This window comes from Podarcis muralis, chromosome 15, assembly GCF_964188315.1.
Source record: "Podarcis muralis chromosome 15, rPodMur119.hap1.1, whole genome shotgun sequence".
Classification (NCBI taxonomy): Eukaryota; Metazoa; Chordata; class Lepidosauria; order Squamata; family Lacertidae; genus Podarcis; species Podarcis muralis.
In genome coordinates this window covers 20,689,890-20,705,591 of record NC_135669.1, presented here as the reverse complement: position 1 = coordinate 20,705,591, position 15,702 = coordinate 20,689,890, and the positions used below count along the sequence as shown (strand labels likewise).

General features: G+C 43.8%; 1 protein-coding gene and 1 long non-coding RNA gene across 2 annotated transcripts in view; both read right to left on the bottom strand.

Moving 5' to 3' along the window:
• Positions 1-15,702, bottom strand: part of POU2AF1 (POU class 2 homeobox associating factor 1) — a 32,519-nt gene that overhangs the window by 6,627 nt on the left and 10,190 nt on the right. The window contains exons 2-3 of the mRNA XM_077919894.1: positions 1,477-1,616; positions 304-346 (exon numbers count right to left, since the gene is read on the bottom strand). Of these exons, the coding sequence (XP_077776020.1) occupies positions 304-346; positions 1,477-1,616 (183 nt within the window). The remainder of the gene's footprint in view (positions 1-303; positions 347-1,476; positions 1,617-15,702) is intronic.
• On the bottom strand, positions 9,835-11,932 carry LOC144325724 (uncharacterized). The gene is made up of 2 exons (XR_013390930.1): positions 10,693-11,932; positions 9,835-10,583 (listed from the first exon to the last, which is right to left on the bottom strand). It is a non-coding gene; the product is annotated as an uncharacterized LOC144325724 (long non-coding RNA).

Genomic DNA, 15,702 nt, shown 5'->3' with positions numbered 1-15,702 from the left:
ATTTTTTTTCAAACTGCATATATTTTGTACACTGTTTTCGCTAAAATATTCATTTTTAAAAACACATTACTTGACTGGGAGATATGCACAGCACAAAGTGGAAAGGTGCAAATTTCAAACGATGGTTGTGTTTTGGCTCACAGCTAGCTCTGGAAAAAGGCCAGTTAGGAAGGTTCGCTTCTAAATACGAACCGAATAGAATTTCTCCCCCAGCTGTACTTGAGAGTTACGCTGTGAGAAGGTGAGCAAAGAAGGAGAAACAAAAGCAAAAACTAGAATAGAACAGAATACTAAGACACTTACCAGTGGGTGAATAGGAAGGGACAGGCTGATGGGGGAAAAATACCTAAAGGAAAATAATAGTTTGACATCAGCTATTTAAGAAAACGAAATACCAGAGAAAATATTACTCAGAGGCCAACTAGGAAACTCATTTCAGTGATATTTACACTGCGATCGAACTTCAAGGCCAGCTAATGAGCTTTCAGGTCCAGCATATGGACGGGGCACTAGGGTGCTCTCTTAGGCCACCCATACACCTTACATTTAAAGCACTATGATGTCACTTCTCCCAAAGAATTCTGGTAGCTGTAGTTTGTTAAGGGTGCTGAGAGTTGTTAGGAAGCCGTCTCTCCCCCCGCCCATTCCCCAGAGCTCCTTGTGAAGAGGAGTTGATTATTAAACCACTCTGAGAATTGTAACCGCTCTTAACAAGATGCATCTCCCAGAATTCTTTGGGGGAAGCCATGGCTGTTCAAAGTGGTACCATGACGCTTTAAATGCAGGGCGTGAATGTGGCCTTGGTCATTCTGCTACCCTCAGAAGAGCAGGGAATGACAACCTGGGAGAAGGCTTTCTCTGTGGCAGCACCTCAATTGTGGAACTCCTTTCTGGCAGAAGTTTGTCTACCATTTTTGTTGTACAGCTTAGCACAAATCCTGAAGATGCACCTATTTACCCTGGCCTTTGACAGTTAAGATGTTTTGTTTTGCGGGACCCACCTCATCAGTTTTGATTCAAAATAATAATAATAATAATAATAATAATAATAATAATAATAATAATAATGGTTTTACTTGCTCTTGTAACTGTATTATATTGTGAGAACCCATCTCGGGTCCTGATGGTGAAGGGTGGGTAAGAAATCTTATGACCAAACCAAATAAAGGCTTTTGTTTGGAGAACGAAAGGGCAGAAAGAGTGGGGTGGGAATTCCACAAGCCACGCTGCCCCACAACTGGCCACCTTTCATTTCAGCTGTTTGCAAGTGCTGCTTCTCCTGGCTCAGTTTTTAAAATCAGATTTTTGCCACGTGAGCTTTGTAGAAAGCTCGATTTCAGGTCTGCTTAGCCTGCATAAGACACCAAGCTTGGCGTAGGTGACATCATGATGGAAACCCATATGAATCAACAAGGAGATTCAGAGAGGAAGAGGATCTTGCCCACAAATTGTGGTTTTGCCCACAGCTCTTCTTACCGTCGTCGCTGCCCCAGCAGTGGCCACGTTTGCATTCTGAACACTGCCACGCTTTCGCTTTAGGAGTTCCTTTACGGGCTCTTTGACACGGACACCTTGATAAGGGCGGGTTGGGGGCGGGGGCTGCTCGGGTGCAGAACCTGGGAGGGAAAGATGATAATTATTTCTCTCTCTCAGTGCTTCAAATATTGGATGAGTGGAACACCTTCCACTTGTGCAATAGAATTTCCCCTGTTCCCTTCCACACGCCTCCCCTACACCCAGTTTGAAGCTGGATTAAACATGCAGTGTAGACATACCCTGACCATTCCTTCCTCTCTCTTTTCTAGCGAATTAAAAGAATTGCAAATCGTGAGGTCTGAGCCCCATGGCTTGCTATAAAACCTCCTCTGAATAATCAACCTGGCAGTCAGCCAAGAAGCCACTCTGAAGCCTTGCGATAGTGTGAGTCACAAGGAAACACAACTCACTTCCGTATCTGAAACAGGTAAGCTTTATCACATGCAAAGTATTTGGCGGCGATGACTTGACACCGTATCAAAGCTTACGGGCGTAAGGAAATATTGATAAATCCATTGACGGCAGCAATTTCCGCGGCACAGGGCTTTGACTGCAATCGGTAGGCATACCTGAGCTGATAACCAGTGCTTCCTTCAAGTTCTAACTAATCAAACAGGTAACAGTCCCGTTCCTTTTCAGAGGAGTCCAGCTTCACCCTCTCTCATTAAAGCCATATCAAAACATAAACAACTTGAATGGTTGGATGCAGGAAGCAAGCTGATTTATACAGATTCTGGCCAATCTAGTTCAATACTGTCCATACTGACTGGCAGCTGCTTCCAGGGTTTCAAGCAGGGGTCTCTCCCAGGTCTTTCTGGAGATGCAGGGGATGGAACCAGGAACCTTCTGCATGGAAAGCAGGTGCTTTACCACTGAGCCACAGACCCAGAGGGTAGTGAGCAGAAATGGGGAAACACAGATATGTGCCATTCCACATAAAAACGCTGCTTATTGCCTTTTAACAGAATATGCACAGCTTGCAGACTTAACATATAGAATAAGAGAATAAGAACATACATTTAGAGAAGATTGGAAAAGGTTTGTTGAATATATGGGAAATTACTGTGTACAGCTGAAAACATTGGCAGCATTAAGATAAATTCAACAGTGTAAGTTTTGATGGATGTAATGATGGAATACTGAACAGTATAGTTTTTGTAAAATATGCAGGGATTTATGATATGTAAAATGAACCTTGGAAAGAGCAGAAGCGAAGTCCTTGATATCTTAAAGATGCACTTTAAATTGTAAAAAACTGAATAAAAATTACCGTAAAAAAAAAAAAAAGATCTTTGCCTTTAGCAGGTATAAGCAAGATCTCTAATGGTAGCTAATTTTTAACAGAGGCCTCCACTGCCAGAGGTGGCACCTTGTTTATGAATTGCCCCCTTCAGAGAGTTCCACCCGGCACCTTCAATCCTGAGGGGAGGGTATGTCACCCAGTGGTCAAGCACCGACATTGCACACAGAAGGGCTTGGGTTCAATTCATGGCATGTCCAGTTTAAAGGGCCTCAGGTACCAGGCAACAGGAAAGAGCTGGGATGGCTGGGGTTGATGGCTATGCTGCAGAATATCTGGAGGGTACCAGGTTGCTGGTGGCTGATAGAAGGCAACATATGAGTTTAAGATATTGGGTTAAGACCTTTCCACCTGCCAGTTGTATGGCGAGAGAGGCCAATTTAATAGGCTGTTTAATTTTAACTTTTTATTATAGTACCTTTATGCACCACAAAATATCTGTCTACAGTACAGCCCTTCAGATATCAATGGAGAACTAATGAGCTGACCAGAGACAGAGAGATCTTTTTGAGAAGTAATTGTATGTGGTCTGAAACATGAGACTGGTCCAAGGATGCATTGCACTCCCATAATGGCGTCCCTGCTGGATAGTCCCAGCTTTACAGCAGGGCTGGAGAGCTATTTTCAGCCCAAAGACTCCATTCCCTCATGGGAAACCTTCCCAAGGGGCTGATTGCCAGCTATCGGTGTGGCCAGAGGCAACACTAGGCACAGCCAGAGCCACAGATCTGACTCTTAAAAAGGTAAAGGTAAAGGGACCCCTGACCATTAGGTCCAGTTGTGACTGACTCTGGGTTGCAGTGCTCATCTCACTTTATTGGCCGAGGGAGCCGGCGTACAACTTCCGGGTCATGTGGCCAGCATGACTAAGCCGCTTCTGGCGAACCAGAGCAGTGCATGGAAACGCCGTTTACCTTCCCCCCGCTGGAGCGGTACCTATTTATCTACTTGCACTTTGATGTGCTTTCAAACTGCTAGGTTGGCAGGAGCAGGGACTGAGCAACGGGAGCTCACCCCGTCGCGGGGATTCGAACTGCAGACCTTCTGATCGGCAAGTCCTAGGCTCTGTGGTTTAACCCACAGTGCCACCCTTACTTTTGTACAATAGACTACTATCTGCCAACTGCACAAGATCAGATGGTTCTACATCAAGCAGCCCCACCCACCCACCCACCTGTCCATCTTCCATCCAGGCAAGCCAAAAGCACGATCACAGCCAGAGGACACTTTCCAGCCAGGCAAAGCACTCAAAGAGTAAGGAACAGGGCCTGGGAGAGGTGTAGCTTCAGGAGAGATGTGGCCTGGAAAGTAGGCTATAGACTGGGGAGCGTCTTCAGGACCAGGCAGAAGTCTTTGGAGAGCACATTCAACCCCAAGGCCTGTGGTCTTCCAATTCCTGCTTTACACCTCAATTCAAAGCCCATTTGAGTTGAAAGCAGTGTTTCAAGTCATAACTTTGAATCTGGACCACCAGCAAAAGTTTTGAAAAACACTAATCTACCAATCTGCTACACACTGTTACCTTTCACCCTCATCTGTTCTAAACGCAAGCACCAGGAAACCGCCTTGTCTTTGCCAGAGATTGTTCTGTAAATATTTCTACTGACCCACACATATTTTAAACATTTTGCAACTGACGACAAATACCTGGCTGGAGGAAATAAGACCATCTGCCAGTTTCAAAGCCATCCAGCGAAAAGCCTGTTAAGGCAATGTGGTTGGCTCACTAATCCTTGGACAAAAATTATATCCAAGGAACATTATTTTATACTTGTCTGAAGATTCATTCCCCTGAGGTTTGGGTACAGTTTTACAAGGTGCTGCTGTGGTCTGTCATCCAGTCCTTGATGGAGCTGCCCATGGGCTTGTGCCCAAGTCCATATTAACCCCATGCATTTCACCGCATCAGACTCTCACGTTGCTGGGCGATTCCAGACAGATGGAGTTTTGATAAAGATATATTGTTTTAAGCTGTTTCTGTCCAGCAATGTGTTCATTGTAACCCATGCCAAGACTAGCAACACAAGGAAATAGCCAGTGCCTCCCCCCCCCCAATGAATGGAGTAAATATTTCAGGAGTAAACAAAGTGTGCATCTAGACAACCCACCAGAGATATATGAAATTTTTGGACCAGCACTTACTCCACATCCCCAACAAAAACATAGGAAAAGTATATATGACTCTACTTGCTCACAAATATTCCGTCACTCAACCCACCCCATATCTTCTATTGACCATCAACTTCCCTGTGTCCCCCATTGATCCTCAGTTTTCCCGTGCCTCGCCGTTGACCCTCTACTTTCCCACAGCCTCGCATCTCTCTACCTCCTCTTCACACCTTTGTCAAAAATCACATTGTAAGCTCTTTAGGGCAAGAAACTATTGCTTTATCTTATGTTCTTCTTCAAAATGCCGTAAACATTGATGCCTGACTGCACAAATAGTGTGATCTTCTGATAGATAAACAGACAAGCACTGCCAGAGAATGAATGAATCACACTCTTGCACGCCACAAAACAGAAGCTTGGCTGGCAGGTAGGAGAGGCCAGATTCTTAGTTCCTGCGGTCACCAGTCTTGACTAGAATTCATATATATAGGGAAGGCTATAGTCTGGCCAGGGCAAATTGTGTCCTATGCCCCTGTCATTGACAGGCTCCCATAACAGGGATCCTTGGAGAGGCTGTACACCCAGGAAACCATGAAAAACACAAGCCCCATCTCTACAAAACACCTCAACTATCAAAATTAGGGGCCGTTTGCTAAGTCTGTGATGACAACTTTAGGAACTGGGTCCCATCACCAGAAAAAAATTAGGACAGAGAGGAAGGGGTTGTATTCATATTAATGCTGAGTAACTCATCAGCGCAAGGATTTCCACTTGTGCAATGGGACTTCCCCACTCTCCTCCCCCACCCCCATAAATCTGCTGCAGGGATTCCTCCAATTCTCCAGAGCAGATCTGGGGACAGTGCAGGGCACGTGGCAGGGAGGAGAGTGCAGGAAGACCCATTGCACAAGTGGAAATTCTTGCACTGATGGGATGCATTAGTTGCATACCACCCAGAGCCCCCCAAAATAAGGAAAAACAACAACAGACAAAGTCACATGAAAAAAAAACACCCCGGTGAAATTGGTATAAAAGAAATTTATTAACTGACAAAACAAGACTGCCTGTAGAATGAAAATATATGCACATATGTGGTAGCTACTGTTGGGAAACAATTACAACAATTTCTCCAAACACAGCAAATGATCTCCTGGATTGCACCTCTTTTCATGCTCCATCAGAACGAGTAGAGAGTTTCTCACAGATGGCCGCTGAAGACCACTCCCTTAAAATGTCTGGTTGATCTTTTCAAAACTATGTTGATCTTTGTGCTTTTCAAAACTATATTCATCTGAGCTAGGGGTCAGCAAACTTTTTCAGCCGGGGGCCGGTCCACTGTCCCTCAGACCTTGTGGGGGGCTGGACTATATTTTGAAAAGAAAAGAAAAAAAAAACAAATTCCTATGCCCCACAAATAACCCAGAGATGCATTTTAAATAAAAGCACACATTCTACTCATGTAAAAACATGCTGATTCCCGGACTGTCTGCGGGCCAGATTTAGAAGGTGATTGGGCCGCATCCGTCCCCTGGGCCTTAGGTTGCCTACCCATGCTCTAAGCTAAGCTATTCCTCAAGAACTTCATAGATGGAGCTAATAACAGTGGATGCATTGTTCTCCAAAACTGTAGTTTGTGGCAGCAGCAAGAATTCTCACTGCAAAGCACTGGAAGACACCAGATTTACCCACGCTGGAAGAATGGCAGACGCAGTTGATGGACTACATGGAACTGGCTGAAATGACTGGCAGAATCCGTGATTTGGGAGAAGAAATAATGGAGGAGGACTGGAAAAAATTTAAGGACTATCTGCAAAAACATTATAAGTTGTATGAATGTTAAGAATGTGTACGATTAGGAAACTTTTGCTTCAGCAACTTGAATAGGTGAATTGGAAATTAAGTTATAAGAAAGATGAGGTAGACAACATGAAGTAACCATACTATGTTTATTTATAGGGTACAAATAACTGAGATACAGTATTTTAAATTTGGAAACATAGTATTTGAAAGATACAGTAAGACATGAAATAAGGTAACAAATTGCTGATGTTACAATTGCAAAGAACGCAGAATTCGGAAGATGTGGGGAAGTCCGATTGGAATTGTAAAGTATTTTGGAAAGTTGGAATTTATGTATACTTTCTTTTTCTTACTTTTACTTTCTACTTTTTATTCTGTAAATTTCTGAATATCTGAAAGAAAACTTAATAAAATATTTAAAAAAAAACAAAAACAAAACTGTAGTTTGTGGGGACTCAGGGAGAGAGTGGCAGCCTATATTGTCTCCTTAGGGAAAGATGAAAATCAGTGAACAACCACATGCCCAATTATTGACTAGAATGTCGCCACAGAAAATGGCAAAGCTTATGTAAGCAAGAAAGGGTAGACACAGATAAAGAGTGAGAAACAAAAGCAGAATTGCAACTCAGGATTTTGAAAAAGACAGAAATAAATACGGGGTTGTGTTTTGCTGAAAAAGGTAAGAAGAAATAAGTTGGAAGATTACTGGGAGAAAGATTTAAGGCAACATTTGAAAACTCGCCAGTCTTTGTAATGACAAATGTTTCTGGGGAAATGAGCAAGACAGGACACTGAAACTGCTGGTGGTGTGAAGGAAGAGAGAGGAGGAAACCCAGAACCAAAAAGGCTCCTCAGATGATGATGTTGCAAAGAATGTGGCAGAGTTCAGCGCAGATAACGAAAAAGAATAAAGAACCAGGAAATTCTCAAAGGTGGTGGAAAATGCTGCCCAGGTGTATGGATGGTGGTGTTTGAACGGGTTGGAGAAAGACTGAACATGCACCACAGGAAGATGTGTGAGATCAGTTTCAGAAGCTATTATAAGATGCACAGGCTGGGAAGCAGAGAGGGGGACTCCTCAGCAACCTCACGAGCTTATTTTTTTTAACTTAGTACCAACTTCACGGGCACAGAAAATTTCCCAAAGATGAAACCAAGCTATGACACCACAAAGGTGGATATAGGCATGCTGGAATGTCAGTAATTCAGGGGCATTGTGGAAAGGGGAAATACACTTGCAGAAAATGTTGGCAGACTAAGGAATTTATGGGAGAGGGCCACATGGAACCATAATTAAGACATTTGTGGGGAACTGTAAGTAAGAGGTGAGAATGTTCATACTCAGGGAACTATCTGAGAATGTACTAAGGAAATCTGGGAGCGTAACATGATAGATAATGTATCTATTCAACTTATTTTGTTATGTTCTTTAATGCTCTTTTGCTTCAGTATGTTTCATAAGGTCAGTTGTTTGGGGAAACAGGGAAGAAATAGAATTGTAACAAGTGGGGTTGAGGGTAGGGATGCAGGAGAAGTTGAATTCAGTTTGCATTTAAAGGCAAATCTAATTCTCACAATATACAAATGGAAACACCCACCTTTTGAAATTTGCACTCCTCTGAATTTTGCGATGCAGTTCTTCAGCCAAGTGATTTGTACACAAATGATTATATTCAACAGTGCATATGATGTATATATTATAAGAAATAACACACAAACATGCATTATCTTAGGGGAAAACTAAGTATTAAGGAAAATATACTTTCAAGAAATCGTGTATTAGGCAAAAATGAATACAAAAATGTGTATATTAGGAAAAATTAGCACTAACACACTGGATAATTTCCGTGAGGATTTTGCTTAAAACAAATCAACCACAAACTGTTGTAGAAATGTGAAAAATCTGGATTTAAAATTGGAAAAATGACAGAACCAAGGTTGACAAATCCTTCCACCCCTGCTCACAACAGTTTCACACATGAGCCCATAGGTCCCAAAGCATGGGTGACCCATGTCTTGGCGTTTCACAGATAATAAAAAGGTTTCTATTAAAACAGCATGGCTGTTGTGGGAGTGAGTAAGCTTCACCAGCAAGCTCTCTGTCTGATGCTCTAGCCCACCAAATAATTTTTGAAATCAATGCTTGCACTCTCATCACTCTGCAATCCAAGCATTCTCAAAACTGGATGTCACAAATTGTCCAACACCTTTATCACAAATAATTTCCTCTCCCTATTCTCTCTCTCTGCCTCTCTATTTCGCTTCTGTCTCTGTACATGTAAAACATGTTGCCACAATCTTGTGAAATAGTAATCTGTGCCTCTCTCTGGCCAGCCACCCTTTCCTCAGCCTGCAGATATGTGAAGCAGAAATTTTAAAGGTATTCTCTTACAGAGTCCTGTTGATCACAGATGGCGTCTGTACCTTTCACCTTGCAGAAATGGGCCAGAAGCATTTATCTTCACTTAACATCACTTGCTCATCATCACACGGTCTCCTGCCACAGCCCCCCCTCCATTCTTCATTTATCTTTCTGGAGCCACTGTATGAGGCAATAGCCTCTTCTGTTAAAGAATTCGTGTCTGCCACCGTCTCCAGAGAATTAAGTAAGTTCACAGTTGACATTGACAGAATCACCTGCAAATTGTGCATTTATCTCCGAACCGTCTTTGGAACATTGGGCAGTAGCATGGGATGTAGGAATGGGGGGGGGAGAGAAATATGATTCAGACCACATTTAAAAGTGAATCTATCTAATTTGTACTTTCTGAAACAATAGGAGACTAAGACACAGCCATCCTTCAAAACCCCATCTTCTCTTAATTTTTCAGTGCAGTTTTTCAGCCAAGCACAAAAGTGCATTTGCTAGGGTACAGTATGCATGCAATTGCATATATTCGTGAAAATAACATACAAAATGCATTCTGTTAGGAAGAAAATGCTTTGCAAAAAATGTGGATATTAGGCAGAACTGCATGCAAGCATTAATATTAGGAGAAATTCACACTCATATGTTGACGAATGTTCGTGAGGACTTAGAAGAAAGTGCAAGCTGGTGTTTAAACGTGAGCTGAACTTTTTTTTTTGGGGGGGGGTGAGAAATGGGGAGAAGCAAAAACTGTCAGATTTGGCCATCCTTGCTCAGAAGAACACTTGGGCAACTCTGTATTATCAACAGGGACAAGGAAAAAGAGACAGCAGTGTTGATTCATCTCTCCAGAAAAGAATACTGCTTTGTAGGGGAGGGGGTTATATTCTGGGGAAACAGATCCTTTCCCCCATTTATAATAAACACCATTTAACCAAACTGTTGTGTAGTCGGCTCTTCCCAGATAGCGTACTGGGAGTGTAGCTTTCCACCTGGCACAGACTCAAGAGACCCCTGAAGTCTTACTTGCAAGTGCAATTGCAGACGGGAAATGCATTTAAATCTTACAAGGAAAATCAGCATGCCCTAGAGGATCTGAGATTATGAGAACCTTAAGAACAGACAAGGGAAATTAATGCCAAGCAGATTGATGGCACAGCCAGAGGACATTCTCTCTCTCTCTCTCTCTCTCTCTCTCTCTCTCTCTCTCTCTGCAAAACCTTGGCTCCTGAAGCAACTGAGATGCAACTCCTTCCAGCTCTCTTGGCTTCCTCCACCACAGAAACATGCTTATCGCTGTTCTGTGTGTTGCACCAAGCACCACGGCAGTCATAGGAATGATAGACAGTCAGGAGGAATCTTGCTTTGGGAGGTTCAAATTGGTGTGAGGTCTTTCTCCTCCTGCTCTGCATCTTGTCAGGGGCCGATTCTTACCATGAGATAAGAAATGTTGGCACATGCCTTCCAGAACTGAGGAAGGGAGCGTGTATTATTATTACTATTAGTTTGTTTTTAAAGAGAAGTGATTTAAACACAAGCCAGATTTCATTCTTCACCTCTAGTGCATTCACGGCCTCACCTGCCGACAAGCTTCATGGGGAATTAATGGTTATCCTGGAAAGATAACGTGCCCAGTAATTTTAATGTCCACAATTGTCAGAAGTCTTCATAAACACGCCTGCCCGATTTTAACCTGTTATTTCATGTCTCTCTCCCTGGGACTGATGCTGAAAACTGATTGCAAATATGACCTCTGACTCTGGCCTGGTCTATCCTTGCGACAGAATGAGGTGGTGTTGTGAATGGCTCTGCCTGCTTGAGAATGTATTCAGAAATGTGATACCTGTGGGATGTTATCATCCAGAATGCATATGCAAAGAATTGATTACAAGAGCTGTGGAACTCTATGATGTCAAACACTCTGTGGCAGTTATTTTCAGTTGGTACAGTTATGGCAGTTAATAGAACAGTCTTAACAGTTGTGCTCTGCTGCTTCCGTCTACCTCAGAGTTAGTCTGCAACAGTTTAATCCAGGCATAGGCAAACTCTGGCCCTCCAGATGTTTGGGACTACAATTCCCATCATCCCTAGCTAACAGGACCAGTGGTCAGGGATGATGGGAATTGTAGTCCCAAACATCTGGAGGGCTGGAGTTTGCCTATGCCTGGCAATCTATGTAAGACATATCAGCATCTTAAGAAACATCCACCTGCATTGTATATATTTTATCTGCCACTGAAAGTACAGTAAGTAAAAACTATACGTTATTTAAACTTTAGAAGAGAGTGTCTTGCATAGTTTTTATAAGATGAAAAAAGAGAACTAATTAAAGAGTCAAACAACCTAGGGCTGTCTTCCGCATTCTCTGCAAATGGGAACTAGAGTCTAATTCCCACCATTCTACTTAAAAATAATAAAAAACTTTACTTAAACCTAGGAAACAGCCTCCCACCAGGTCAGAACATTGGTCTATCCAACCCAGTATTGGACTTCCCAGTTGGCAGTCTCTGAGTCTCTGAGCGTGCTCCACCTGATCCCTTTAACGATAAACACCAAGGACTGAATTTGGGGTCCCCTGCATGCAAATTCTATGCCCTGACACTGAGCTATGACTCCTACCCTGTTGTTCACCTTTATTTATTTCCTTACATTTGTATTGTGCTTTTCTTCTCTCATGGGACACAAGGCAGCAGACATGTGGTTCTGTCAGGGACTGGACAGAGGAGAAGAAGACAGTTCAGAATTACAAGAGGGGTCAATTTGAGGGAGATCACAGCTCAGAGGAAGATGAGGAGGAAAGCTTGGAAATAATGGGAGAGGAGGAGGCGGCAGAGCCGGAGCAGCTGGCTGGAATGTTATCACTATTTTATTTTATTTTATTTTATTTTATTTTGGTAATAATATTTATTAAATTTTCCATTTTAACAATCCAATAAAAACCACATTAAAAACATTCCAAATTATAAAATAATAAAACAATCCAAATTTCATGCTAAATTATAAGTCTTTGGTTGGCTTCCCATGCTCTGAGGTTGAGGGGTGAGGCTGACATGTTATCACTAAAAAGCATTCCAGACCCACCAGCTCCCAGAACCTGGTGAACCTTAAAAGTAGGAGAGCAAAGGACTCAGAGACAGATGACCCTAAGCGGCAACCGTAGAGGGGGTGGTGCTGTTGATGAAAGGAGAAGTGGAAGAGAAGGGGGGGTGGCGATTATTTGGGACAATGTCATTATTCCAAGTGGCTGCATTCCCAAGGCTCTCTCTGTAAATATTGAATAAATAAAGTAAGGCAGCTGCCTCCTGTACCATCTTCAGACCAGCCTTCCCCAAGCTGGTGCCCTCCAGGATGCTGTTGGGCTCCAACTCCCATCAGATGCCCCCAGCTGGAATCGCCAACGCTTAGAGGATGGTGGGAATTGTAGTCCAACAACATCTCATGGGCACGACGTTGAAGGAAGTGGCTACTTCAGACCTTGGATAAACTTCAGAGGCACCCAAGGTTTCTTCAAAAGCCACAGTGAAAGGCAACGTTAACCAAGGAGAAATGTCCAAGGGCCCCCGAGAGTTTGCTGAGGGATTTTGAAAGGGTTTATTGGCAACAGCCCGTCACGGATATTCAGATCACAAAGGAGCTGAGCCTTCTTTTGAGAGCCTGCCAAGCTTCACTCACACTACCTCTCCAAAGTTAGTTGGAAAGGACTTTTTTTAGATGAGTCACTAGGACTGTCCACTGAGCCAACTTTCCACTGAAAAGAGTTTGTCACCCTGCAAGGGTTTGCATGGCTGACTGGTTGCCTTTCAACCCCCAAAGTGCACACTTTCCGCTAGGCCTTTCCCCACCCCCTCCGACACTCTGGCAGGTGAGAAATCTATCAATTCAGAGGCACAAACCAGAACACACAACTGTTTTCCTTCCCCCCCGCCGCTTGCATTTCTGGTATAATCACAAACACACACACACACATTAAAATAATAAGCTCTTGAGGAGATACAATGGAAATCCTTTTCTGTTTGCAGAAGTATGGAAAGCAAACATTCGCTTGATAACACAAACCCCAAGGAGCGTAATTGTTATGATTCAGAAAGTGTTTCCTTCTCAAGGCAGTTGGGGATCTTGGCTTGTATCTCAAAAAATGAATTACACAAAATATTTTCTCACACTTTGGCACACACTGTGCACATAATTTTTTTTTAAAAGAAAAGAAACCATTCGAAACTTTGTACTCATGCAGGCCTGATTCCTTGTGCACTACAATAACGTACAGTGGTACCTCAGGTTAAGTACTTAATTCGTTCCGGAGGTCCGTTCTTAACCTGAAACTGTTCTTAACCTGAAGCACCACTTTAGCTAATGGGGTCTCCTGCTGCTGCTGCCGCGCCACCAGAGCACGATTTCTGTTCTCATCCTGAAGTAAAGTTCTTAACCCGAGGTACTATTTCTGGGTTAGCAGAGACTGTAACCTGAAGCGTATGTATGTAACCTAAGGTACCACTGTACACTGTGCATACACCAGGACAGCAGGGGCTCTCTTGACTAGCACTCACAGGCATGTTCACATTACAGACCACCACCTCCTCTTCCCAGAGAACCATAGGAACTTAAGAGCCCCGGTGGATCAGGCCAATGGCTCATCTAGTTAAGCATCCTGTTCTCACAATGGACAACAAAATGCCTATGGAATGCCTATGGAAAGCAGGACCCTGGGAATTGTAGGTCTGTGGAAAACACCTCGCCAAACTACAGCTCCCAGGAGGCCCTGCGGGAAGCCAAACTGCTTAAAGTGGTATGAAACCACTGTGCATTTGTAATTTAGATTAAATCTTAGCGTAGGCAGTGATTGTGCTATGCCCTCTGTACAGTCAAAGAGGAAGTATCAGAAGGCGAAATCGTTTGCATGTGTGATTTGAGGCCAGAGCGCAGACTACCCTGTGGTGTGGTAAACGGAAGCCCCTTAGCATTTGACAAGCACAGAAGCAAAACTGAGGCCCTGGACTTTAGACAATCATGCATATTATTTCAGTTGTGACACACAGTTCACACTTATTCTGCCTTCTCTTGCTGCCATTCCAGCTTGCTTCTACGTTATTCCCTTTTTAAGGTAAAGGTAAAGGTACCCCTGCCCGTATGGGCCAGTCTTGACAGACTCTAGGGTTGTGCGCCCATCTCACTCAAGAGGCCGGGGGCCAGCGCTGTCCGCAGACACTTCCGGGTCACGTGGCCAGCGTGACATCGCTGCTCTGGCGAGCCAGAGCCGCACACGGAAACGCCGTTTACCTTCCCGCTGGTAAGCGGTCCCTATTTATCTACTTGCCCCCGGGGGTGCTTTCGAACTGCTAGGTTGGCAGGCGCTGGGACCGAACGACGGGAGCGCACCCCGCCGCGGGGATTCGAACCGCCGACCATGCAATCGGCAAGTCCTAGGCGCTGAGGTTTTACCCACAGCGCCACCCGCGTCCCTAGGGAAGGAATAGTACCACTCTATTCTGCCTTCCCTTTTTAAACTCATTTAAATCAGAGCACCATCACAACTACAGGAATAAAACAGAGTTTGCACCTGCTGAGCACATTTACTCCGGAATAAGTGGCAGTTTGCTGTCGAAAATGGTGTTTCAAAAGTAATAAAAGGAGCACCTGTCATCAAACCTGAGTTTCAGGTGAAGCATCCTTTTGCGGTTAGGCTCATTTACATGCAGGGGGGGGGGGGCAATACATCTGGCTGCAAGAAGTCAAGGACAAAAATGGTGTCTTCCTCCCATGGTGCATTCAGAAGCAAATTGGACCAGCAGCTGAATCTTAACATCAGCAGTGGCAGTGGGACAATGTGTCTCCTCCAGACTTCGTTTGTTGCTGCATTTCTAGCCACAGGCTAGCACTTGAAAACTCCTTGTCCTCTTTTTTTTTTCTCCTCCGGTACTTTCCCCATAAAAACTCACTCTTTGTCACTGAATCAGACCAAACTCAAATTGCTGTTTGCTATTTGTTCCGATTCAGAATGGGTTTTCATGGGGGAAATGCCAGAAGAAGAAGAGTTTGGATTTGATATCCCGCTTTATCACTACCCGAAGGAGTCTCAAAGCGGCTCACATTCTCCTTTCCCTTCCTCCCCCACAACAAACACTCTGTGAGGTGAGTGGGGCTGAGAGACTTCAGAGAAGTGTGACTGGCCCAAGGTCACCCAGCAGCTGCATGTGGAGGAGCGGGGAAGTGAACCCGGTTCACCAGATTACGAGTCCACCGCTCTTAACCACTACACCACACTGGCCAGGAGGAAGAAAATTGCTTCAAAGTGCAGACTTGTGCCTAGGAAGCATGGGGCAAAAACTAAGTGTGGATGAGCCCAATGTCTTCCTGCTGGGAGCAGCAGGCTCGTTGAGTGGTGTGCAGGCCATGTAATAATAATAATAATAATAATAATAATAATAATAATAATTTATTTATACCCTGCCCATCTGGCTGGGTTTCCCCAGCCACTCTGGGCAGCTTCCAACCAAATTTTAAAAACAATACAGCATCAGACATTAAAAACTACCAATAATAATAATAATAATTTATTATTGGACCATATGGCTCTGTCCTCCTCCAGCAT